This window comes from Rousettus aegyptiacus, unplaced genomic scaffold (assembly GCF_014176215.1).
Source record: "Rousettus aegyptiacus isolate mRouAeg1 unplaced genomic scaffold, mRouAeg1.p scaffold_m13_p_2, whole genome shotgun sequence".
NCBI classification, from domain to species: domain Eukaryota; kingdom Metazoa; phylum Chordata; class Mammalia; order Chiroptera; family Pteropodidae; genus Rousettus; species Rousettus aegyptiacus.
In genome coordinates, this window is record NW_023416295.1 from 153,856,573 (window position 1) to 153,883,997 (window position 27,425).

The 27,425-nt window shown below is 39.0% G+C and overlaps 1 protein-coding gene across 4 annotated transcripts; it reads left to right on the top strand.

Moving 5' to 3' along the window:
• Window positions 1-3,887: 3,887 nt before the first annotated feature.
• On the top strand, window positions 3,888-26,417 carry YBX3 (Y-box binding protein 3). 4 transcript variants are annotated; one of them, XM_016156384.2, is made up of 10 exons: window positions 3,888-4,386; window positions 8,137-8,200; window positions 9,237-9,270; window positions 12,079-12,168; window positions 13,827-13,949; window positions 16,835-17,038; window positions 22,293-22,390; window positions 24,034-24,205; window positions 24,877-24,976; window positions 25,864-26,417. In XM_016156384.2, exons 1-9 carry the CDS (start codon window positions 4,125-4,127, stop codon window positions 24,940-24,942), a joined length of 1,113 nt encoding a protein of 370 aa, XP_016011870.1. In that variant the 5' UTR covers window positions 3,888-4,124; the 3' UTR covers window positions 24,943-24,976; window positions 25,864-26,417. The 4 variants fall into 4 exon arrangements, with proteins under 4 accessions (XP_016011870.1, XP_016011869.1, XP_016011872.1 ...); XM_016156383.2 differs by having other exon boundaries at window positions 3,890-4,386; window positions 24,877-24,972; window positions 25,864-26,415; XM_016156386.2 differs by lacking the exon at window positions 16,835-17,038 and having other exon boundaries at window positions 3,890-4,386.
• The last annotated feature ends 1,008 nt before the right edge of the window (window positions 26,418-27,425 follow it).

Genomic DNA, 27,425 nt, shown 5'->3' on the forward strand with positions numbered 1-27,425 from the left:
AACCTTGCTCAGTTGACTCTTATTTCTGAGGTGAGTTCAGAATGTTAACAGATTTCTCTGCATGTTTCTTACATTTTACCAGATTTCAATTATGTACTTAATTAGGGAGGAGAATTCAAACACCACCGGACGCAGTGCCAGAGCATGAGGGTTTTTTCAACTGGAAATGTATTGTAGAAAGAGCACTGAATTGAGTATAAGGAGACTCAGGTTTTGGTTCTATTTTTTGCCACTAAATAGGCAAATTAGTTTGAAAAAGTTGGTTTATCTCCCCAATTCTCTTCTGTAAAATGAGTAGATTTAAGTGGATACTTTCTAAGATTTCTTTCCAGTTCTTATGTATGTATTAGATAATCTTTTCAAGTTCTTCAACCAAAAGTAAGCCAATTTGCTAGTCTTTAGAGAAACTTTAAGAATTTATTTAAATAGTTTAGAAAAAATACAGTAGAAGCAAAAGAAACACAACGAAGTCTTTTAGAGAAAATCAACTTTTATAGAAAATCAACATATCCTGAAATAATCAGGTTTTTGTAAAACCTGATTTTTAAACTCAGTAATTACTTCTCTCCCTCAATAATCTCAGGTCTGGAGGTGCATCATTTCCTAAACCCTAAATCTAGCTTCCCATAGAAGAGGGTTTAGTTACAATCAATCAGCAACCCAACTCTTAGTTCTCTTAAAGAAAAAAAAATAAAATCCATAATATATTCCTCCACTATTGTATTCCCAAATGATCATTTCCTTTCTGTGTTGGTTTTAGCATCAATCAAGATTAAATGAATAATTGTTCATTGTTTTCCAGTTTCAGATATGCTAATATATAAATGCTTCTGTATTTTAAATTCTAGTTTCTTGAATGCTTTAGACCCTCCTTAATCTCTTGAGTCAGCTAATTGCATTTTCTTCCTTAAGGCGATGCGCCGAATAGTCTTTTTGTCAACTCAGCATTATTCTGAGCCTCTTCAAAGGCGGGAACTACATTTCCCAGAATATCTTTACATGTATAGTTCCAGGTTGGAGTTTGTCAATGAGAGGCGCTTGCTCAAGATTTAGAAGGCAGAAGAGGAGGAGACCATTGTTTTCCAGTCAGAAAGATGCATGGGCAGATGAAAGTTCAAAGCTGCTTCTAGATAAACTTCTTAAGGAACTCCTGCATCTATGCTATGAGACAGCTGGGGTGGACGGACTCACACTGAAACTAATGAAGTTTAAACTTCAGGGCTCCTTTCTTGCATGGACCCTTTCTAGGACTCTGGGACTATTGTCCTCATAATTTTATTTATTTTTTCTTAAGGAGAGCACTCTAAATTGCATGAGCTTTAAGGCTCACAACACTTAGCTCTAGCCCTGAATGGTTAAGAGCCTCCCAGAGACCTTGCGACTCCAGTGACTTGAGGAGAGTTCCTGAGCACTACCTGGGGCTGGAGTTGGAGGTCTTCTGTGGGGCCTTTCTGACTCTCTCTGCCCCTGCCCTTCCAACAGTTGTGGACACTCTAACTCCCTTCATACTAGGAACAGAGTGGCTTTTGTTTTCATGACCAAACCAGTCATTGCTTAAAAATGACTGCTGTCAACAATTAGGTTATTTTTTTTGTTCCACTTAATCTCAAATTTAATGTGACATTTCTCTATACTAGAAATAATAGGAAAGCAAATATTTAAGACCACATTAATAAAACCTTAGAGTAAGCTCCAGCTTGATCAATATTGACTAATCATAATGTAACATTTGGCATGTAGTGCTTAGTAAATATGTGCTAACGAGTTAGCGTGTAATTAATGAGTGAGTGAAGGAATGGATGACTTCGTGAGCACTTGTATCCAAGTTACTCTTTAGTTATGATTATTAAAACAGTATAGATCATCTTTGTTATAACAAATTCTCCCAAGATTTACTTAGCACAGTATCAAGAACTCCCAGCTGCTCACTGCTTTTTTTGGATGAAAATGAGTAGATTTGGGAGCCATTCCAGCACAAAGTCTAGGAAATTCCAGGATACATCTGTAATTATTTTAGGGTCTTCCAGAGGTTTGAGGCCACACCTGTTAGTTATGAATTATTTTCCTAGGGTGAATATATATATATATATATATATATATATATATATATATATATTTAAAAGGGCCTGATTATTGGATCAGAGTTTGAAGAGTTCCAGCCCTCTCATTTTTCTTCTTGCAATTCAGTTCTGCATGGTAAATAGCAATGATAACCATTTTGCTGGATCAGAAAGTCGATGGCCAGTCCTCACCAGAATAAATCATGATTATAATTTAATTTTAATGAAGACTACAATCTTTAAAAAAAAAAGGAAGTAATTTAAGCATGCTTAGAATTAGGTCAGTAGTTTTTAAAGCATCCATATATATCTTGCACTACTGTATGCTCTATATGGAAGTCAAACATTTAGGAGTTTGTAATTTAAAAAATATTGATGAATTCCGTGGAAAAGTAAAAAATTCCACAATTTTCTATTTGTTCTAAAAATTAATTTTCCTTAATTTATATTTTTCATGGATGGAGTAAAAAAGTCATAATGCAAGATAATTTCATAATTATTGACAATGAATATATTGGTAAATAATTAAGTTTAGGAATCTTTGGTCTTTTTGCTTTCATTTAGTAAATATTTACTGTGTTCCACCTCTATGCTAGGTACCGTGCTAACCAGTGGAAATGTAATGAATTACACTTGATAAGTACCTTACTGAAGTGGGGCAGACAGACACATAACTGTAATTCCGGGGGCGGGGGGGGGGGCGGCGGCGGGAAACAGGTAAATGGTTTGGAGGAATAAGGAAGGAAAAGGGGAGCTTTTGTGTGACCAGACACTGGAGTTACATAACAATAATTTCATATATTTTCCATCACACCTTTGAGACATTCTCATAAAGGAGGAAACCAACTCTGGGTCATTAGATACCTAGCCAAGTTAACTCTGTTAATGAAGAACAGCTTTAGAAGTTTATACCTATGTCTGTCTGGACCCTACAGGCAAAGAACACCTAAAAGTCCTGTATTCCAGAGAGTTTTGGGGTACAAATCACAGTCCCTCTGGCATATGTTTAGCACGACCCAGTTCATTCTCTAAAGGCCATGTGGGCTCTTCCAACTGAGAATATCATTTATTAAGTGATGTTTCTCTGTACGTGTCATCCCCAAGGCTAAGCAAGAGGGCTCAGTTGCTTAAGCTTCCACCAGCTGGCAGAAGCAATTTGAGCAGAAGGTAGGATGTGGATTTATTCAGTTTTTTTCAAGTACAATATTAAATACATATGAACAGTTCATTATTTGTTCTGTTAAATAGGTATAAACTCTTGATATTTAGATTCTCAGAGGACTTCAATTTCTTCACCTGCGGGTTATAGATGGAATTATCTGTAAATTATCTTTCAGCAATAAGTTGCCAAATAGTGGTAAGAGTTTATTATCTTAGTTCTTAATTGCTGTATCAGAAGTGTATATTATAATATGTAAGCTTGATAATGAATAAATGTATCTAAAAACAAGTGTTTGGGAGAGAGAAGAGCAGCATAATTTGGATGCCCTACTTTCTTTCCTTCTCCTAAAAGTCATTTTCAGGTGTCAGGAGGTGGTGAGGGAGAGAGAGACCTCCGTTCCGCCCCCAACACCCCCTCCCAACAAAGGGACCAGCAGGGCGTGCTCCTCAGACAGCTCCAGATTACAATGCAAACCTCGGATTTACCTTTGCTTTCCTTCACTCCCCATCCCGGACCCCGCGCTCGAGTCCCGGGAGGTTGGGTGGGTTGGAAAGGACCTCGGGCGCCTTTAAATGCTAATGAAGTCGGTGCCCAACTCCGAAGCCAACTTTCCCCACCCTCTTCCCTCGCCCGCCCGTCCCTCCCCGGCCCGTGCGCCGCCTAGAAAAACTTGTGCGGGGCCATTTTTGGGGCAGTAAGATCGAGCGAGGAGCCCAAGAGCGAGCGCGCAGCCCGAGAGCTCGAGCCGCCTCCGCCGCGAGACCCCACCCCGGCCGCCGCCGCCTGCGCCGCGAGATCCGCACCGGCCTCCCCGAGAGCGAGCCCGGCCGCCGCGACCACCAGCCGCGCTAACCGCCGACCAACCGCCACCGAGGTGCCCGAGTGAGAGCAGAGGAGGCGGCATGAGCGAGGCGGGCGAGGCCAGCACCACCAGCACCACCACCACCCTCCCGCAGGCTCCGGCGGAGGCGGCCCCCGCGGCCCCCCGGGACCCCGCGCCCAAGAGCCCGGTGGGCGGCGGCGCGCCCCAGGCCGCGGCCCCGGCGCCCGCCGCCCTCGTCGCAGGAAACCCCGGTGGGGACGCGGCCCCCGCAGCCACGGGCCCCACGGCCCCCGCCTCTTCAGCCCCCGCCGGCGGTGAAGACGCGGAGAAAAAAGTTCTCGGTGAGTCAGGCCCGCGAGGGTAGGGGCTGCTCCGCCGTGCACGTGTGGGCGTCTCCCGATGCATTTCCTCCTGGGCGGGGAGCTGAGCGTACGGGGTCCCCGGGGACCTCGGGTCCCCAGAGCCGCGGCCGCAGTGCGCCCGTCCTGCGGGAGCTCCCAGGTGAGCGCGTGGCGCTCTGCGCTCCTCGCCGCCCGGTGCGCGTTCCTCCTGGTCCTGGGCCAGCAGTTTGGGACTTGACTTTGGTCGCCTAGCCAGACACTGTCGCACCTTCCCGAAGTGGTAAATGCCTCGGTCCAAAGAGTAAAGGAGCGGCAGCCTGGGAGAGGGGACGCAGGGGAGGGATGGATGTGGATGTAGGGGAGGAACAGACACGTGGGACGGCGACTTTGGAGTCCTTGCTCAGGATCTGGGTGTGGGGAGGATTTCCTTTGGGGAAGAGTCAGGTTCTAGAAGCAGACGGGGAGGAAAAAGTGGGCAAGACTTCTTGCTGGGGAGGCTCAGGTGTCTGTCCCTGATGCCCTTCCCACATGGGCACGGGAAAGGCGCCATGCGTCTGTCGGCCACTTGCCGGGAAAGAGGTGTTGCAATTCTCTTGGGTCTCGGTCCCACGTCCTCCCTTCCTGTGCCCACTGCCGCGAAGAACCATTCACAGTTTACCAGTCGCTACGCCTCTTTTTCGTAAACTGTGGGGAAGGCTCGTGATGCGGCAGCCGAAAAAACTTTTTAGGAAGTGTGGGTATGACGTTTATTTAGAACATCGTCATCTTGGGACATTTAACTTAGGAAAGGAAATAGTCTGATGAAAAGTTAGCAGAGCGTTAGAAAGGGTTTCTGTGGTCATTGTTGGTTTTGTCACGTACAGCCTTCTCGAGTAACGCCCTGTGTGAGGCCTTAAAGAGGCTTACAAAGCAGGTGGGTGGTGAATAAATAAGCTTTCTCAAGGGTGTGTGCAGATATCACTCACTCTCTTAAAACAGGAAAGTTGGGAGATAATGTAGGATGCTTTAGAGAAATTTTCAGCATTTCGAGTGCAGTGTGTTTGATCCCTCTGATCCTTGCCTGCCAAAATTCCTGGGAAGAACACTGAGGGAATAATGTGAAGAAAGCACAGTATAGTTCCCTGTTCTCCACCTTGAGAGGCCTGTTTTCTTTTTCTGGGGCTTTTACTCATTGACTGCCCATGCTAAATGTAACCTGTGTCAGTTAAGAAACAAAATAGCCCTCATTTTGCTGGACTAAAAGTTGCTTAAGTCTAGCCAATACTGAACTGTGATATTGTTTCCAACAAGTGTTTTCTTGGAACACTCATGCAAAGTGTGTCAGAGAGACAACCGTGGGTTATCCAAAGTGGTGTTAAGATATATCCCCTCCCCTTTAAATTCTATTTGTAATAAGGGAATTTTGCAGTTATTCACTTGATCCTTGTACCCCTTCTGGAACTAAACTGACCTTCTGGATTTTTAAAGCAGATATCTTTAAAGACGAAGGAAACAGGTAAAGTTACTTTCTCAGCCACCAATTGCTGTTAAGCCTCTGCTACATCCTGGTGATGATTCTGGAGGTTTTTCATCTTTCCACTGGAACTCCAACTCTCAAAATGAAGGGCAGCTTTCTCTATGACCTTTCAACACTGTCTCTGTTCTCTGTGTCCTGCCATTCCATTTTTCTTTTCTTGTCTTTTTTTTTGCCAAGCAAACACATGGGTGCCTAAAATGTGCCGGGCACACTGGTGACTGAAATGGAATTTGGGGGTTTTGTATTCTCCCGTTCTAGTTTTTACAGTCTTTAACTTCAGTGTACATACAGCCATAGGCCAGGAAAGGTAGTTAGTTTACCTGAGTGAAGCACTTCCCTTCTAATGAACATTATGGAAGCCATTATGGTCTTCCTCTGTCCCCCTTTTACACTTTATGTAGGTGAAGTGAGTTTATGGTTTGAAGCAAGAAGTGTTCATGAATGTGTTTGACCATAAGAAGTTGTTGAAAATATTTGTGGAATTCGGAGAAAATTTAAAACTCCATGGGGTTGGGTTGGGGGAGCAAAATAACCTTCAGCTTGGATTGAAGTTAGGCTTGAAAATCAGTTTTTATCTTTTCCTCATTGTATTAATGTTGCCTTTCTAATCAAGGTTATATCTTTAACAGTGGTAGACATTAACTTTTATGAAAATGATTTGAAAACAGTTCCTAGCTTTTTATTTTCTCAGGTCATTAATTGGAGGCACATAGAAAGAGACACAAAAAATATGTCATTTGAGGTAATGTGTGACTTAAAAGCATATGATTTATCAAAAGCAGGCCTCTTCTGTGTACATTTGGATCTAAAACAATTTTTTTCTTCTTTGCCCAGCTGCTCTAATTAGTATGGCCTAAAACTGAAGATGCCAATGGTTTAAGCTCTTCATTGGAGACATCTTCCTTACTTGGAATCAGAGTTAGAAATTGCTCTGTCAGTGGTGGGCTGAATGATTTTGAATACATGAAGAGCAGGTTTTTTTTTTCTTCTTTTTACAAAGAGAGCTAAAATAGTCCTCAAGCATACCTAGCAAAACTAAGAAATAACTATACCCACAACAAAGCAAATCTTAATTACTATTTTTTAGTGCTGACTTTAAAAACTGTATCCTTATTGTTTATCCTTGGAAATTATAAACTTTGTATCTCATGGAGATTTCAGCATGAATTAATGTTAATATTTACTTTCATTCTTTACTAAGTTCTTTTTTAAGGCACTCTATTGTCAGATTTCCTGTTTCATTGAATCTTGAGAATTGCTTTATGTATTTCCTGACTTTAGACATAGGCGTTTCTTAGAGGTACTGAATTGGGCATTCAAAATTGATTCAAAGGAGCCTTCAAATTTTACTTGATGACTGTAACGAATATGAATCTACAAAGGACAAATTAATATGACCATACTATTTATTTATATGACTTCTCTTAAATTCTGTTAAAATTTGGTGTTGTATGAAGTGATACTCCTTGTGACGGAAAGTGGATATAATAATCATGTTTAAGAGGGGGATTTTATAGAAAATGCTGAATTTCATTTCCACCAACTGCAGAGAGTAGAGTAAACAGTGAAACAGAAGCCCAAATTCATCACTGTGTTTTGAAAAGGCCTGTTACATCATGTCTCAGGGTGGTGAGTACAGCACTGGATTGAGACAGCATCAGTTCTATTATTACTCTTGACTCCTCTGATAGGCCCCCAACTGGCAACTAGACAAGATACTTTATGTTATGTGTTTGTAGATTAGCTATTAACAAGGAACTACTATTTCACTTAATAAAGTTTGCCAGTGTTTTGAAGTGTGAAAATGTTGTGTTAAGGTCACTTGTGCTTACCTTGTTTATCTACATTCTCTTTCATTGTGAACCTTCTTTTACACTTAGAACATTTTTTTTCTGTGTTAAACTATAATCTCAAAGAACATTTTTTTGTTTGTTTTTCCTTAAATGATATTTTTCAATTTTATTTCCTGCAGAATTGTATAGATTAATGACCAGTCCTTATCTTACGACTCTACTAAAAGTTTTAAAGGGAAGAAAGTTTTATTTTTTTGAAAGTATTTCCCTATAATAGCTTCGCTTGCTTCATTTTCCTTTTCTAATATATTTTGGAATTAAGCTTTTAATGGTTTCCTCAGGTATGTTTGGGCTTTATATAATGCTATTAAGACCTTAGTGATATGAGCTTTATCTCTTTGTAGGTCAGCTACTAATTTATCTGCTTTAATCCTATTTTAGCCACCAAAGTCCTTGGCACTGTCAAATGGTTCAACGTCAGAAATGGATATGGATTTATAAATCGGTATGTGTATTTGTATCTCTGCATATTTTAAAAACATAGTTATGTTGTGGTACCAGGAGTTAAAAATTCTTTACCATACTTTATTAATGGCTTGTATAAGTTTTTAAGGTTTATAAGTGCTGTAAATAATCTCATTTCTAAGATACTGATCATTAAATATTAGTTAGAATATATTGCAAGAACATTGATAAATAACTTATTTTATAAAATTTAGTCATTAAAAGAAAAAAATGGGTGGGGGGATAAATAAGAAATGGGAAGGGCCTTAGGATAATTGACTTCATATCCATAATTTCACAGATGGAGAAATGGAGTCTTAGACTGGTTAAGCAACTTTCCTAAGGTCACACAACTAGTGAGTAATTGAGCTGGATCTGTAACCCAGGTCTGGTCCAAGTCCTGTGTAGAAACTGTAGTGTTTTCTTTAAACCATGGTAACTTCTAATCATATAAGAATGGGAATGTGAGTGCAAGCTCTTGGAAATATGTTTTTATGTGATATTTTCTTTGTAACTCTCCTACCTCAACCATCCCTTCCACACACACTTAAAAAAATCCTCCAGTTTCTTCCGTGTCTTTTTTTTTTCCCTTAGAGGTGGGGTGGGGGAGGAGGGGTTAGAGTGGGGTGGTGGTTGGGGGACTGTTTTAGGTTTCAGTGTAAGGAGAGCCTAGTTCACAGCTGTGCTCTGTCCTTTTAACTGTCTTGCTTTGCTTTTGCTGGGAGGGAAATCTGGGGCTCTGATTACATATCATGTGATTTAGAAAGAGATGAGAGGAAAGGGATGTTTCTGTGTGTTGAATCTGTACCCTAGGATCTAAGCACTGTGGTAATGCAGAAGAGTAAGGTGGGTATCTTGGGGGTTTAGAAATTTTTCATGGGAGTTGATTCCCGGCATCTGAATTGAGTTCAGAGAATAAACAAAAATTTATGTTGTGTGTTGAAGTCTTGAGATCTAAACTCATAAAACATCTATTCTTTTTAAGTTTTTCCACCTACCTAGTACCTTTTAATTGTGAGCTTTTTTTCTTCTAACAGAAATGACACCAAAGAAGATGTATTTGTACATCAGGTAAGGGGGTAATAAATGTTACATTTTATGTATGTGAAGAGGGTGGCATTGGTACTGTGCTGTTTTCCCATTCCTGAATGTCATCTTATACATCATCATTCTACTCTAAACTCTTTCTGTGATTTTATTTTGCAAGAGAGCTCAATCCCACATTTTAAGGTTGGCAGATAAGCTCTTCTGTCTCATCACAATAACTTTTTTCAAAGAGTTTTTATATTTGAATGAAATGAAGTAATATTTAATTCGATCGCTTTTTAATTTTTAAAGCCTTTTTTTTTTTTTAATGTTTTTATTTTTTTATTGCCCCATCCCCCAGGCTCTTCTCCATACAGCAGTTAACAGAAGTGTTTTTAAAAAGCAAATCAGATCATGTCTCTTCCATGACACAGTCTTTTCTTTTAAAACCTTGCATGCCTTCCTGTTGTATTTGGAAGAGAATCTAAATTCTCACCAGGTATCACACAGCTCTGTGTAACTGTCCTCCCCACTGGTCACTGAGTTCTAGCCTCGCTGTCCTTCCTTCCCAGGAATGTACTTTGTTCCCACATGTTCTTGTGCCTGAAATACTCTTCCCCTAGGTCTTAGTTTATATGCCACATCTAAGGCCTTTTTAATACATACCTTGAACCCCCCATATCACTCTAAAGACTTTGAGCCTTTAGCAAAAAGCCTTTTGTTTCCATGGCGGCATCCTGTTCTCTTGATTGTGGGGTTCCCCTGTAATGTTTGGCTGGAACTCTCCTGGTTTTGCCTCGGTGGGTATTTGTTAGAGCTCCTCTATCAGAGCAGCTCTAATTTGAAGTAATAGCACAGCGAAGTGGATAGTTAGGGCATATGTATCCAAGGCATGAGAAAACTCACAATTCCCAGGATAGTCCTCACTCTTGTCAAAGGTAAGCATGGTTGTTAGCACATTGCCAGGCCAAAAGCCCCACACTCCCTTAAATTCGAAGCCGGTGTAGAAGATGGGTAAAATATGGAAAATAGGGGCTTCTCTGCTGCAGGTATCTCAGTCTTTCTTTACATTATTAGCCTAGGATGTTATTTATTCTATTATCATGAATCCTGGTCTTGCTCTACGAAATAGGTTAAAAGAAAAAATACCCACCCACCCTTACTGTCCTTTTTCTATATTTAATTTTCAGTGAATTGAATCCAATATGTTCGTAGTTCTAAGTGTATAGCAACAGAGAGGCACAGGGCCGGGTACTAATACCTGCACATTTACCTGCAGGGCTCTGGCAAGCATCTGGTTGTCGGTGATTTTGTTTTTTTTTTTGTTTAGGATTGTGTGTATTGAGGTGGCGTGTGGTGACTGGAGATAGCAATATCTAAGAATAAGCTTTCTAGTTGTGGTTTCTGTCATTTATATTTCTGCTTGAGTTGGATATATTTGAGTTATACCTAGATAATTTGAATAGATTTTTTGTTTACATACAAAGACTTTTAAAGTCATAACAAACTGAAAGGAAGTGTTGGTTATAATACCAAGAGGTTAATAGATCTTTTGGGGGTACAGACTCCACGTTTGGTGACTGTTGGATTGAAGGACCTCACAAGTCTCTGCACTAGTGGCCAGCTACGTTAGCCTGAGAGTGTATGACCTGATTTCAGCCCCCGTGAGGCTGTGTGGTGAGTCACCTCACTGTGCTGAGGCCTGCCCAGTTTAACAGGAAAAAGGGAACAAGCGGGCAGGGAGGGGCTGGCTTTGGAATGGCTGAATGTTCAAACTGCGTGAGCATATATCCTGTCCTGAACTGCCTTTTTCCTCTGTGGGTGAAGTCTCTGCCCTATTGGCTCATTCTTTTATTTTTTTTCCCCTCCCTCCTACTCGGAGTAAGGGAAGGGCTGGATTACACATGCCTAATCGCTTTATAAAATAAGGTTGACCTAGTTCCATAGAAACTCAGAGCCCCTTTAACTATTTAGAGAGACCAGAAAGAAATGGAAATTCATTACAAGGATTATTTTCCTTCCTTCTACTGGTTGAAAAAGAAAGTTCTGTTCATAAGCACATATTTAGGTGTAGATGTTGAATGCAGGATGACATCTTCAATGACCTTTTAATATATTATCAGGGACATGTGCATAAATATGTAGATACAGTACAGGGATATGAATTCTCCCACTTACGCCCCTACTCACCACAAGCCGCATCTTTATGACCTCAGATAAATTACTTATTAGCCTCATGTTTTCCCACCCATACAATGGGTGATAGGGGAAAGGCCAGATTTTCAGTAATATTGTGATTCCTGTGGTAATTTCGTATATTCGCTTAGAAGTTCATCGGCATTTTCTAATTCCTTTTTTCTATTCATCTCATCCCTCCTCCCATTCATACATTTTTTAAAATTCTTTTCGAAGTTAGCACTTTCTCTTTTCTATAGAGCTTTTTACCTAAAATGTGTACTTGTGTGTATGTCAGATTTATGAAGGCATCCAACTCCTCCCCCTCAAATGATGGCACTAGATTAATAGTTTGAGGGAACCAATATATCCAACGTCATGGGTAGGTGATCAGGCTGTAACAGGAGTGTGTGGTATCTACACATTCTGCTTAATACCCCTACCAAGATGAATTCTGAAGGATAACATGAATCAAGAGATTAGCGTGGAGTGGTTTCCATAGTGTTTTGTTTGTTTGTTTGTTTTGTTGTTTTAGAGATTCAGGTTAGTAGAATGATAGTTTTAAAAAGTAATAATAGATCAACAGTTTCTTCATTATACTCAGTAAACTTGAAAACGATGAAATCTGTCATCAGTGTTGACATATACGTCATTTAGAATTTTCTCTTCTCTTGACAGACTGCCATCAAGAAGAATAACCCACGGAAATATCTGCGCAGTGTAGGAGATGGAGAAACTGTAGAGTTTGACGTGGTGGAAGGAGAGAAGGTGAGAGGAAGCTGTGGCCGGGTATGAGCGTGTGCTGGCACTTGGTTTCCTCGCATCGTAAATGTCTCTCAGCCCCTTAGGAGTTCACATTACTTTGGGTTTTTTTTGTGTAACAGGAAGAAGTGACTTTTACGTATAAATATTTTTGATTACTGGATGTTGTTATAAATATTCTTTGATATGTTATAAAAGGACATTTTAAATTTTCATTTAATAAATGGTGAAGCCTATTTCTGGAAGGAAAAGCTAATTTCTCAAGATTTAAAATGATATTTTATTTTGGTACAAATATATGTACAAGTGTGAATTAAAATTTAACTTTTTAATAAAATTTTCAAGCTGCGATTTTTAAGAACTTTTTCATAAGTAATACACAGTCAAGAATGCTTTAATCTCAATAAATGATGATAGATTCAAATGGAATATAATCATTGCATTTTCTCTTTGGCTTGAATTTTGGAAAGCTGAAGGCTTCTTGATAGACTAATAACAACTTTGTTCACATGAAGCTAATGGATCATCTTGAAGTGTCTCTACGGAATTTTCTTTATTCTGTTACAGTTTGAATTCCAATATTAGTAATGTCCTTTATGCTTTGTCTTTAACAAACAATCCATTCTATAGATCAGTAAAACAATATTGAATAAGAATAAAAACACTTTAAAACCGTATGTGGTACAACTGCCATGGCAGCTAATCATGGCAGCTGAACATAAACTGGGTGAATGACTAGTTAATACCCATGCATGTGCTCATCCCACACATGCATATACACCATTTTCAGAGTCCTTACTTTTAGTGGCTCCCAAACTGTTTGGTTTTAAAAGAACACTTTATTTACTACAGAAATTTAAATGATATCTTTACCAATGTGATCCCCAGGGCATCTTGCAAATGCCAGCCTATAATCATCTCAGTTATTCCATCCAGCTCCTAAAATTTTGTTTTGCCAGGTTAATTTTACCCGTTTGTTTTCAGAATTTGAGGTTTTACACGTTGACGGTGGGGTGTAAAATATACTCTTGAATTCCTTTGTCTGATTATTTTTATATTTTTGAAGCATTATTTTATCCATTGTCCATATGAGGTTAACACTAAGTTTGTTTGAGAATAATAGAAAGGTCTGCATGTGTAGAAGTTATATTAACTAAATCAAAGATGCTCTTTTCCCGTTGCTGCCAAGATGGGAGCAGTTTCACTCTCAATAAGGCATTGTTGGACAGCCATGTGAGCCTACGCATAGGGGTTCTCTTGGTATCTCTTAGAGTAACATAGGTTTCGGCATTTTCTAGGAAGTTCACACGATCTTAGTTATTTTCCATTGAGGAGAATATCCTTCTTGGTCTAGTATTCCTTCTTTGACAGTTACATTATATTTACTAGTTTATGTTCTTTAAAGAGGTACATGCTGCTCTTGAACTTAGCGTAACCAAACAAGAAGGCAAAGTTTAGGCTGTGTGAGCAATCAGGCCATATACATATCAATCAGGACATTAAATACCTTGCTCACCTTATTAAAACTTGGGTGTGTTTTTGAGGTCACAATAGGAATTGATAGTACATTTTGCCAATCTTTAATATTCTGGCTGTCTAAGACTGCTTTCGGTGGGTTAGTTTAGCTTTTTTTAATTTTGAGCTATCTTTATTTTCTGTCACAGGGTGCAGAAGCAGCCAATGTGACTGGCCCAGATGGAGTTCCTGTAGAAGGGAGCCGTTATGCTGCTGATCGGCGCCGTTACAGACGTGGCTACTATGGCAGACGCCGTGGACCTCCCCGTAATGTATGTTGGTCCCTCTTCCTAACCAGCAATTGAAAAACATGTTCATGTCTAAAATTAAGTGTGCATATGTGGAACAGAAAAATGCTGTCTTTTCTTTTTTTCCTTCCTTCCTTCCTTCCTTCCTTCCTTCCTTCCTTCCTTCCTTCCTTCCTTCCTTCCTTCCTTCCTTCCTTCCATTTATTTTTGTTGATGGGAAATTTTTAGTGCCCAGAATTTATCTGAAGCCACTGGTCTCATTGGAAACTTGCCACTCAAAAGTTCTATCGGTTTGTATGTCTTTGGCAGCAAATTTTAGAAGTTTAATTATCTAGTAACAAGAAGGCTTCATTAAGGGTCTCAAAAAGCCATTCTCTCTTTATTGGGCTCTTTTACATGGTTAGAACCTAGTGGCATTTATTGAGAAAGGGGAATGACATTTCTGTGATTGGCCTATACCTGTTCATCTCTTGGGACTGGCATTGTTGACCACTAAGAAAATCAGTGTTTGGCTGGCAGGGAAGAATGGAGAGTAGCTTGGGAATAGGCTAATAAACAGTGCTGGCCACAGAAATATTAAATTTCTCTCAATTAAGTAGCTATTTTATTTAGCATAGCATTTTCCCATTATTTTAAAGTAAAGAAGTAATAAGTAATTCTCTGGATTTTTAGTTCTTCAAATCGATGATACCAATTCAGGTGAAAGGGTTTACAACAAAGCCTGGCTATATTTTTCTCAGGAGGCTCAATTTAAAGTACTCTCGGCACCCAAAGAGAGTCCCATTCATTTGTGGTCATGAGGATCCTATAGATTCGAGTTCTTTTTTGATGTTTCTAGAATTAACGCCTTAGATTGGGAATATAGAATGAAACTCAAAATGCTTCGTGAGCACAGGATTGTGGCTATGTAAATCAATGGCCACATTTGAAAAATCTCACCAGAATAAAATATCTGCAGACAGAATGATTTATCTCTACGCAGTGGCAGATTTATATCTTTCTGCTTACCAGAATGCTTTTTTCCTCTTCATTTTATCATCTCTATCACCCTGCTCAAGCTGATTTTTATCACATTCTTTACATCTTCTTTCTCTGTTTCTATGTTTTTCTTACTCATGTTTTGCTTATTATGTTTGATTTTTAATAAGCTGCCTGGAGGTGGGGGGTAGATGTGAGCTACAGCATTTCCTGAGTCATGTGAACCCAAGTTCAGCAGAGTCACAGAGCTCTCTCTAGTTGTGCTTATTTTGATTCCTAGGTTAATTCAGAAGTAAAAGTGCTAGGAAACCTTTAATGAAAAGTTTTACTTTTCTCCTCAGCTGGGAATTCTGAAGTCGTGCAGGTAAAAGGTGTTTAGAAATAAAATACCCGAACTTCTGAGAGTGTACCTGAACAACCGTTTTCTGTTGTAATGCCTTTAAATCCTTACCACTCAAGAGCGTGTTTGGCAGTGGTGCTGGCATTACTCTTATTTTATTAAAACTCCTAATGAAAGCTTTGGCCATATAAAACTCAAAAAGACACAGAAAAGCCTGAAAAGAAAAACAATTTATGAAGTCTGTGTCTTGATGTAATTGGGGATACAGGTTTTACACAGTGATGAATGGCTTGATTTTTCTGAAATTAGACTAGCTGAGGCTATAGTTGAAGCTTTTCCAAATATCCTCACCCCCAAAAGAAATGGGTTATTGTTCATTTCTAATTTATTCATTTAAAAAACTATAGTTACTTTCCTTAAGACTACCTTTTGCATTTGCATATTTTCCTTTAAAGTAAGATTTGAAATAAAAAATTCTTTGTGAGATATTTGGCTGTTTTTTAATATAAAATGTTAGTATATGATATGGTAGTTTTAATACAGGAAAATATAAATGAGCCAATAATTCCCTTTGTTAGTAGGAGTTATATTTAGAAACTGCCCATATCTTTTACTTATTATGATCTATTAAAGTACAATTAAGACTGTTCCTAAACATAAGAAGAAAATCATGCGATGTCAGTGGTTCTCAAACTTTTTGGTTTTTGGACCCATTTAGATGCTTAAATATTATTGAGGCTCTCAAGAGTCTTTGTTTATGTGTGTTTATATCTTAATATTATATTGGAACTTAAAGCAGAAATTTAAAAGATAATTGATGTAAAATAAATTCATTACATGCAAAAAACATCTTTTATGAAAACTATATATTTTTAAATTGAGCAAGAAGCATGGTGGTGTTTTACAATTTTGCAAATCTCTGATGTCTGATTTAATATAAGGCAGCTGGATTCTCATATCTCCTTTGTCATTCAGGCTGCTGAGAGACCGAGAGACCGTGTCATTGTAGCTCTAGGAGACCCCGCCACACACTCCTGAGAGGATGAAATAGGAACAGGCACATAGCATCTTCATAGCACTACGAGAATGGTTTGATCTTAGTAACCCCTCGAAGGGTTTGGGAGACGCCAACCACACTTTGAGAATAGCGGTAGGAAGTAAACCATTTATTTAGAACAAACTTGAGAACACTACAAAACATATTTTTTTTGACTGCCTTAACTTTGCCCCAGTAGAGGCAAATGTTAGGGGACACGCTAAATATTATAAATGTTGTAGATGATCTTTGGGTAGTTGGTCAACTAATACTCATCAATTCTCATTAGATGACTATTAAATTCATTATAGATTGATTGCTTTTGCTTTTCTGCTTCTTGGTATTTTATCTGCACAGATCTACTTTAATCTTAATGTAGTTTATCCCAGGTAATCACATGATGATCTGGGTTAAATGCATTTTGTCTGTAAAACTAGAAGGGATTATTTCTTTTGGGGAGATATTTTTCTTTTGGTGATATTCATCCTAAATGGTATTCTTTGGTTCTTTCCTCGCTGAAACTTTTTCTGAATCTCTGTTTCTTTGCTTCGCTAGTACGCTGGGGAGGAGGAGGAGGAAGGGAGCGGCAGCAGTGAAGGATTTGAACCCCCTGCCAATGATGGGCAGTTCTCTGGGGCCCGGAGTCAGCTGCGCCGCCCCCAGTATCGCCCTCAGTACCGGCGGCGGTTCCCGCCTTACCACGTGGGACAGACCTTTGACCGTCGCTCACGGGTCTTTTCCCATCCCAACAGAATGCAGGTAAAATTGCACCTGGGACTTCTCTTCAGCAGTCCTCACCCCTCCGTCCTTCCTCTGCCTCCTCTTCTTCCTCCTCCTCCAACACCAGCTGCTGGAAGTAAAACCTTGCTTCCCGATGCTACAAAAGCTGAGGCAAGGTTTTGTGTGCATTCTCAGAGCAGTCATTCTAGTTGCATTTCTAAAAACACAACCACATGAGCCATGCCTGTGATTGGGGACCCTGGCACATAGGGCACAGTTTCTAGTTTATAGTAAAGTAGAGAAACAGGTGGTATGTGTTTAAGAGTTTAAACTCTGAAATCAGGCAGGCCAGGATTTGAATCTTGTCTCTGCTACTTTTTATCTGTGAGCTTTTGAGAAAACCAAACTTTGGAGAGATTAACTTGTCCATCCATTAACTGGGGGTGATAGTGTGCCTCCACCCATGGGGTTATGATGATTAAATCAAAAGTAAAGACTGGCATAATGCCTCCCTCAGGATAGCTAACATCTAATAAGTCTGTAATATAGATAGGATAGTGTCGATTATTAAGAAAAGCTACCATAGAGTGGAGATGGTTGATTGTCGATCTCCTTTTTTGCTGCAGACTGTTAATACAGGTATTGTGAGCCTGACCTGTAATTAATAAGCCTTACACCAACTTTGCAGTCCCCAGAAACTTGGAAAACTTAGGATATCATTTTTGTTATCACTAGCTACAAAATTTTCCTCTTAGTGTCCTTGGTTTTTGTTTTCTGTCCACTAAGTGTTTTGACTGAACATTATGTTCAGTCTGTTCTTTGCTACTCCTTGCCTGTCTCATCATGCATGACTGTGTTCTTTCTACATTGCTTCTTATTTTTTCCTTTCACTCTTTAACAGCTGTCCCTGACAAATGTGCTAAAAATAACAAGTAGACTTACGTATATGGAGAGATTGGGCACATGAGGCATAGTACGTTCCTTTAGGGCAGTGCTCTGGGGTTCTAGGAAATGAGGACAGGAAGAGTAAGTGAGATTGTAATACACATTTATTTTTAGTATGCTAGTGCCTTCCTGAAATAATCATTCTTAGTATTTAGCATATACACATGTATCTTATTTTTTGAGAACATGATGATTCTTTTCCATATTATTTGAAATAAAGTATATTTCATCTTAGGAATTGAAGGTGATGCTTCAATGTCATGTAGAAAATCATTTGCAGAAGCTGATTAAAAACTCATTTTGAAAAAAATGTGCTTACTCAGAGAACTACTTTTAGTTGTTTTAACCTGGGCTGAATTTTTTATTCATTCCATATCTGAAGTAAAAGCTATGTTAGATTCCTTCCTTCAACAGTTTTTCCTTAGAATCTTCCTACTGCATATCATGTTTGTATGTTCAGTGAGTAAGAGGTCTGCTTAAGCTAACCAATAGCGTCAAGTGAAAATTCCAAAAAGTTTCTCCTATACAACTAGGCGACCTCAAGGTTGTCATTGTAATGGCTTAAAAGTATAGAGAGATCTCTAGGAAGGTAAAAATTACTGAGGTCAAATAGACAACTCTTTGCCAACATTTTCCTCTCTATATAAAACTATGAAATTTCTTGGACACAGTGGGAAAAAGAAGATAATATATTGGCCAATAGTATTTCCCTTATGTACCAAGGACATAATATAGCCTGATCAGTGACCAAATGACTTCCATTTGTTAAAAGATAATAATTCTATGTATTTGAAAATTTAGTAGAATTGGTTACTAAGCTAATAGCAACTATTTGTAGTCTTCTAGAAAAGAATTATGATAGAATAAACAGCAATATTTAGCATCTGGCAAGTGGCAGATGTTTGAGATCAATTCTTATTCAGTCTTTCCTACAGCTTTATGAAGTTGGCTATGGTTCCCATATTGTTATTGTTGAAGAGATTTGAGTATTTAAAAAAAATTAGCTACTTATTATCTAAGGTTACATGGACGAGAAGTGGGAGAGCTTAAACTCAATACATCCACCTGTGCTTTTCTCATTCTCTTATTCTAGTAAACTCTCATTCTTTATTCATGTTAATAGCTGTTTCTATCTGTCCTTTTTTTGTGAATCAGAGTTCTTAAGAAAGAAGCAGCTTTGCTTTTTCAGAGAGCTAAATGAAGGCTCATGTGGTTGGGATGTTATGAGTGAGGAGAGAAGGGGTAGGAGGTGAGATTAGAGTGGTACCTTAGGGTAGACCAAGCACGCCTGGTGGACCATGGATGGTAAGGACTATTGATATACTCTAGATGTGGTAAAAAGTCAGTAAAGGAATTTAAAGAGGAAAGAAACATACTTAAGAGATCATTGACTGTAGAGGCTGGACCACAGGAGGCAACAAGTAGGGCGACCAGCTCCTGTAATTTCCCTGTAGAGAGATGATCATGTATGGATTAGAGTGCTGGCAGTGGAGGCGTGATGAGTGTTCAGATTTAGGGAATGTATGAAACATAAAAGAGATAGCATTCGATGCTAGAGTGAACGTGTGGTGTGAGGAGTAAAGAATGCCTCGTGGTGTTCGATTTAAATGACTGTAGGAAGACTGAAGAAAGGCCAGGTTTGGGGGAAAGGCGGAAATCATTTCGGGTCTTTTTCCACATTAAATTTTACCTCCAAGTGGAGATGTCAAGTAGGCAGAACAATAAAGCAGAGTCAAGAGATAGAAAGTGGCTTGAGTTAGAAAGGTGTCATTTGAGAGAATGTGGCTGACAAAAGTCTTTGTTGCTATATATGAGCAAAGACCTAAGTGAAGCAAGGGAGCAAGGCATTCAGATGCTGGGAAGGGCGCGCATGGCCCAGGGAATGGCAAGCGCAGAGGCCGAAGGGGAGAAATGAAACTGGAGATATAACTCTAAAGTCATAAAAAAACATACTTAAGCATGACATAGGATGAGACTAACTATAAAATAAATGTAGGTAGAACATTGACCCTGGGACTGAGTCCTGGGACACATCAGTTAAAGATTAGAAAGATAAGGAGTCCAGCAAAGGCCAATGGGAAGGAGCAGATAAGGAGAATGTATTTCAAGAGGGAAATGCTGCGTTTAATGCTGTCGATGAGGAATTTAGGTTGAGAATTGACTACTGGCTTTGATAACTTGGAAGTTAGTGGTATGGGGAGGACAAAAATCAGATTAGAATGAATTCAAGAGAGAGCCAAGGGGGAGGAAGAAAAGGTATTCTCTTCCACTTTGAGGAGGTTTCTGTGGTGGAGGTGATGGGTTTCCTTTAGTAATATATGTCTGTAAAGGAGCTCACAGAAATGGGGCAGTATCTGGAGAAAGATACGGGGTCAGGGAAGGTTTCGATTTGATTTGATTTTGTTTTTACATTGAGTGAGTTCTCTCCTGGTTTCCCTTAACGCCTTCCCTTACCAGCAACTTATTCATAATGCCATTAGTTGGGCAAATCAAACGCCATACACATATATACATGAACACACGTTTACATATGTGTAACTTATCATGTATGTGTATTTTAATTCCTGTCTACTGAAATGGCCAGAAATCAGTGACACCTTGATAATAGCATTGCGCTTTCTCAGTACCATTCTCCAATAAAAAGAAGCTCCTTTGGAGAAATGGCTGGTTTCAGAGCTGGGCCAGAGAAAGTACAATATGAGCCTGGGACATCTTGTGCCAGAAAGCAAGGAAGTACTCAAAGAATGTTGGAGACATGTCAGAAGGACATGAGCCAACTTGAAAGGGTTCCCACTGGCCAGTAATGATAGTAACAGATTATAATTCATTGAATAAAATAGAAAACCGTGAATCTATACAGATAAAAATTAATAAATGAACATATTAAGAATTTGTTAAGGGATGAAATAGTTACAGACTTTTAAGAAGTATTTTCTACAGACTTTTAAAAAGTATTTCTTCACAAAATCCTCATTGATTACAAAGGGGAGAAGAGTACACATAGCAGAAGAGCCTTGGCAGACTGCCACCTTAACTGTTCCTCAACGTGCGAACGTTGTCAGTAATGACACAAATTGAAACCATGCTCCGTGCAACAGGGCGCAGTGAGAAGAATGCAGTGTCACTTTAGTGGCTTCCCTGCCAAGGACGCGTAAACTTAATCAAGGGAAACACCAAGCAACCCACACCGAGGGGTATGTTACAAAATATCTGGCCTTTCATCTTTAAAAGTATCAAGGTAGCGAAAACCAAGTAAAGGCTGGAGAACTGTATCAGACATGGAGACAGCTAAATTCAGTGCATGGTTCTAAGTGGGTCTTCTTGCTTTACGTAAAGAATATACTGGTGAAGCTTGAATGGGCTCTGAGGATTAGATTCTGTACTTCCAACATTTCTGTAAGTTTGTGATAATTTCAAAATAAAATAATTGAAAACATTGGGCTCTATTTCAGCATGTTTGTATGCCCGGATGGAAATGATGGAGTAGAGAAGGGAGAAGATCACACAGTGAAAGGGAAAAGGAGGGATAAAGCTTTAAAGTGCTCTAGTGGGCAAAAGAAGAGGGATTGGCTTTGAATGTGAGCTTGGACCACTTTTCCAGTGTAATGAGAAAAAAAATTAATACAAGTGTAGGCACGTTGGTTGATTTGATACTGAAAGAATGTAGAAATTATTTTATGATTGCTTTTCTTGATGAAATATGGAGAAGGAACGTTGAAGTGTGGCTGTGTTGTAAAGAGTTTCAGAGATTTTTTTTTTCTTTTTAATTCTTCTCCTGGAAGTTCAACAATAAAATTATTTTATTCCCTCAGCTTAAAATAAATTTATCAAGAAAGTGTATTTTATTTTTTTGAATGTTATACTTAATTATACAAACAGATACAAAGAAGAAATTGGGAAAGGAAGAAATCAGAGGTGAAGGCACAGCTTAGAGGCATGAGAGCCTATGTACTGAAGGGATACCCAGTTTATAGAATTAGTGGGTCTGAGTTTGAAAAGTGTGAAAAGATTTTCATTGCTCAAATGTAGTATATCATCCATTTCCTTTTACACAATAGATTTCCTTTCAAGGGATGAATGGAACCCTTCAAACTGTTAATTAATACTGTAAACTAAAATTAGGTGCTTTAGATAAGGCAGAAGACTTCTAGTGGGAGTGAGTTTTTCTTTTCTGTCATTCACGAAGATCTAATCAGTGAATAGCTCACTGTTATAGTTGAGAATTTTCAGCTTTGTAAAGAAGCATTTTATTTATTGCTTTTCAAAAAACATTCTGAATGCAGCTGTGTGCTTTGTGTCTCTCGTATCCTTAGCATGATCCTCATTTTCAGCTCTGTTGCCCTTCTAGGCTGGTGAGATTGGAGAGATGAAGGATGGAGTCCCAGAGGGAGCACAACTTCAGGGACCTGTTCATCGAAATCCAACTTATCGTCCCAGGTACCGTAGGTATGTAACATTTTCCACTGTCTCATGACCAGCTGAAGGACTTGTGAGTGATAGTACAATGGATGAGGATATTATAGGTCTGTTCTGTGGATTTATTATGTAACAGAAGAGTTGGCTGCTTTGACTATATGTCCAAGTTTTGGGGAGACTCTACAGTATTTGTTTTCAGATGGCCTTGTGACAGTTTCCCCCCACTTAAACAATTAGAATTCTTAGTTATCCCTGTACCAAAGCTTTATTTGTATTTGATAATTTTCACGTGATATAAATTAATACTGATTTTTTAATTATATTTAATGAAATTAACAATTGATGGGTAATTCAATGGTAGTGGTACACATGTAGGAAAAATTGAGCGCCAGTGAGGATTTGGGATACTGAATATTCTGTTAACCGAGCTAGTCTAGTACAAGGGTTAAATCATGCTACAGATGAAATTGTCTGTTTAAATTCCTGCCCTGCGGTTAGTAACTGTATGTCCTTTAGCAGGTTTCTGGAAAGATAGAGATTTTCCTCCAAAACTTTGTTCTGGTCACTGTAGTCACCAGGCCTATAAAATGGACATTAAGGAATATTGTACACTTGTCAGCAGGGTTAAATGTAAAATGCATCTAAAATGATTAGTACGGTGCCTGGTACAGTAAGCCTTCGATAAATGTCGGGTATTAACTGCCCATGATGTTACTGTTGGTGAAGAAGTGGGCCATTTTATTTGGGCTTTTTCCCTGTGAAGACTGTGAGTGGGGCTAGACTCCCTGAGACCCTTTTTCAGCTTTCTACATTGTCAGCCTTCCTGTTCATTCACCTCGGCCCTGAGGCGTGCAGAATGGGAGCTTCGTTCCTGAGCGATGCTTATGCCGCCTTCAAGTTTGGCAACGTGGGTCCGTTGAAAGAGGAATAAGTGTATTGTTTGGGGAAAGGATCCGTACCATTCTATGTCCTTTTTCCTCACAAGATTCATTCCAGTTTTAGACATAATCACTCAAGTGATTAATTCCTAAGGACTTTGAAATAAAAGAGTCTTCATAGGAATGTCTTAATGAAAACAGAGAGGAGACAGGACTATATGTGAATCCCAGCTCTGTCGATTCCTAGCTGCGATCTTGGGAAAGTTGACCTTTTTTTTTCTATGAAAGCAGCAATCCCGCATAGTTCAAGCAAATACTTATCCTCTCTAAACCTCTTGTTTCTCATACTCTCACAGAATTAGCATTAACATTAAGCACTTAACATGAGAACACACCAGCACACATTCTGGCACATAGTCTAAGTATTGTTAGTTTTCTTTCCACGTTTACTCCCTTTAGTCTCCCTTACACTCTGTCCGTGGAGGGCAGATGCCAGACCGCCCACTTTTTTTATTTTCCTGTCCTCAGTGCCTGTCCTGGCGCCTGGTAGGAACATAGTATGTGTTCAGTATATGTTCATTCACTACAAATAGGTATTCAGACAAAGGAGGGAAATGATGGAAAGATAGGGATTTTCCTCCAAAACTTTTTTCCGTGTGCCGCATTAGTCTGTGCATAATTCTAGCCATAAATACTGATCACTTTTTAATCTTCCAAAATGAATAAAACCTATGTTCTTGAGGACTCCTGTCCTGTTGTACTTGTTCTCTTTTTGTTTTGTGTTCCCTGCTCTAGGGGACCTCCTCGCTCACGACCTGCCCCAGCCGTGGGAGAGGCTGAAGATAAAGAGAATCAACAAGCAGCCAATGGTCCAAACCAGCCATCTGCTCGCCGTGGATACCGGCGCCCGTACAACTATCGGCGTCGTCCCCGTCCTCCTAATGCTCCTTCACAAGATGGCAAAGAGGTGAATCCAGCCAGCTGAGGGCTTACTGCCAGATTATCCTTAATCGTGTCAAACTTTAATATTCTTTTTTATTCTAAGAGTGGTTTTATAATCTGACACTGAAATATATATGGTATGTGTTAAAAAATATGTGTAAAATATAAGTCTTATTATAGTAACATTTATATAAAATAATACTTGTTTATATTAACACTTTGCTTAAGATCCATGTGTGTGTATGTACATGTATATATATATGTGTGTGTGTATGTATAATATATATATATAGAGAGGGAGAGAGAGAGCCCGTATATCCTGTACGTAACACAAACCAAATATTTGAATTTAAATTAACATTCTCTGAAAGAATTACCCATGCTAGTGGGAATTCAGAGCTAAAATGTTTAGGGCTGTCCAAAACAAAAGACAGAATTTACAGAGAAGGACCTGCCTCTAAGAGTGTGTGGAAAGTATATCGTAGACTTCTTTTAGGGAGAATAGTGGTGTTGTCATTTGGAAGCTCGTATTGACTCACACTGAAGTATAGTTAAAATTTTGCACAGTGATTTGCCTTCAACTTTTGGAAGATTCCAAAAGTTAGAAGGTTCCAACTTTTGAGAACTTTTAGTCTTCAACTCTCCACTCTCACCCGAATTGACTGATTTCTGGTTTGTGGTGGTTTCTTGATTTAGACCAAGGCAGGTGAAGCGCCATCTGAGAACCCTGCTCCAGCCACCGAGCAGAGCAGTGCTGAGTAACACCAGGCTCCCCAGGCACCTTCACCATCGGTAGGTAAGAGCTTGGGCAGCCCAGGCATGAGTTGATATTTTCTTTTAAATAGCATTATTTCTCAACAATAGTACAGGGCAGTCTAAAGTCATTCTGTGATTCACCGGAGTCAGCCCCTCATCTGAAGACAGTGGTTTTGATGGTTAAATATCTCCATGATTGACATTTTCCTGCTAGGCTTTGGGCGCACAAACATTCAGGCAGAGTTAATGAGAGTCAAATTCTTTTTTTCTAGAAACAGTTTTAACTATTACAGTATTAATATGGTATACCACTTGAGAAAACTTTTGAAGGTTTTGCTTTTGTGACACCTAGTGGCCAGTTTGATAATTTTAGCATGCTTGACAAGGTCTCATTTTAATAACAGGAGACTGTAATCTGAAGAATAAGCTAGAGTGGTTTTTTCCTTTCTTTTTAACCAACACTGTTTATTTGGAGGCAGTGCAGTATATAATGTGTGTGAGCCAAGAAGTTTATGTATCCAGTCCAGGATCTACTAATTTGCTAGGTGATCCTGAGCAGTTTGTTTATCTTCTGCCTCATAATGTCTGCTGCTGGTAAAATGGGGACACTAACTAGACACAGCCACTAAGGTTGTTGCAAAGATTTAGTGAGATGACACACATGAAATGCTTAAACAGGGCATGGTACTGAATAACCTCTTTATAAAGGTTAGCTTGTTATCTTATTGTGATTCCACTATGTGTGCTGACTACACATTGAAGTAATGTGTAGTTTGCAAATCTATAGAAGATACATGTGTCGATTTTGTTCAGAGCTTCTGAAATATTGTTTTTTGAATTCTATAAAAAACATCATTTTTGCCATTTTATTTTTTAACTATTGGTCATTTTGTCACTCTTTATAAATTTGATTTTAATTTTTTTCAGGTGGCCTAAAGAATTAATGACCATTCGAAAAATCAAAAAGCAGACGAGGACCTTACCAACACCAAAGAAACATCCAAGCAATGAAGTGGAAAACTAATAACTCAAGATGTGGATATTGGAATGTTTACTATTCTTCATGAAACAAGTATAAAAGGAGAATGTCAGCCAATTTTTCCAGCAATTTTTCTGGGAATGCCTGCACAGAAGACAAGAGAGCAACCTCCCCAGTTTCAGCAACCACTAGGTTTATATTTTTTTCCTGGTTTTTACTGTTTTGGTAATATGAATTGAAAGAAGAAATATTAATACCACATGGGGTGTACCCCTACCAAAGAAATCCGAAATATATAGTAAATGCTTTTTTTTCCTTTTCTGTTCATTTTGGATGCTGGTGCTAAACTTCCAAGTGTCATGATTTAAAAAGAAATTTTATGCCCTTATTTATTTCTAGGATGAGGGGAGTATAACATTTTTGCTTTCTTATGTGACTCTCTTTGAAAATGTGCAGTATGAAGTTCCTCAAAAATAAAATTTTTACGCTTGAAAGGAAAAGAGAGATTACTGGAATATGTTTTTCTATTGTAGCACAGGTTTCGTCTTTTTCCCCCACTTTATTCACTTAACAGTAAACCAAAAGCCAAACGTTAACATGCATTAGTGTTGTTTAATAAGCGTAGGCATCTAAATTTGAGATAGTGGAAAATGGGATTCCTTTTGGAATGTGCACCAGAAATGAACAAGATCATGTCTGAGTTCTGTGGTAGGCACACTTGGTTTGGTACTCTGTGTTTTTTGAGTAATCTTTGTTGAGGTCAACAGTTTCCCTTAGATTAATGGAGAAGTTAGTAGTTCCAACATCCTTGAACTTCCAACCCGAGGTTGTGTTGTGTGTGTGTGTTTTAGAAAGAGGAAGTGGGGCTCTTAGTAATTGTGCTACAAATTTCTTTCACCAGGGACTGACTAGATGATGCCCCCAGGCTGAGAAACTACAGAATATGTCAGTGCTATGTAGATACTTCTCAGATACATTGTACCTTTCAAATGATTTCTCGCTTAAGTCAAGTACATATTGACCCTAGGTTTGTGTCAAGCACCATTCTAGTGGTTAGGAGGGAACAAATGAACAAAAGACTAGTCCCGATAAGCTTATGTTTTAATGGGTGAATATAAGCTAATATGTAAATAAATGTAAAATTTAATGCTAAATGGCAATGAATGTTAGAAGAGAAAGTAAAACATGGTAAAGGGATAGAGATTGGCATTATTGCAGGAGGTGTGTTTATTTTAACTGGGGCGGTTTGGGGGGAGGGGGATATCTTCTTCTAAAAGACAAGAGAATGTATAACTGTCCTGAGGTGGAAGAGCAGTAACCTCTGGAATATCTGGAGAGAAGCATTCCAGGCAAGGGGAGCAGATGCAGACTCTAAGGAGGGACCACACTTGGCCTTAAGAAATGGCAAGCGGAGAAAGTGGATTCTTCAAGAAACTGGTATTGCCTTGCAAGTTTAAGAAGAAATGAAAATTGGTAATGTACACTGGCGAAAATACTCAAAGGTATAAAG

Bases quoted from the DNA above. Each gene is read 5' to 3' on its own strand.
- YBX3 (XM_016156384.2), top strand. From the start codon at position 4,125: ATGAGCGAGGCGGGCGAGGCCAGCACCACCAGCACCACCACCACCCTC. The intron at 12,169-13,826 runs GTGAGAGGAAGC...TTTCTGTCACAG, and splicing joins ACGTGGTGGAAGGAGAGAAG to GGTGCAGAAGCAGCCAATGT. The intron at 17,039-22,292 runs GTAAAATTGCAC...TTGCCCTTCTAG, and splicing joins CCCATCCCAACAGAATGCAG to GCTGGTGAGATTGGAGAGAT.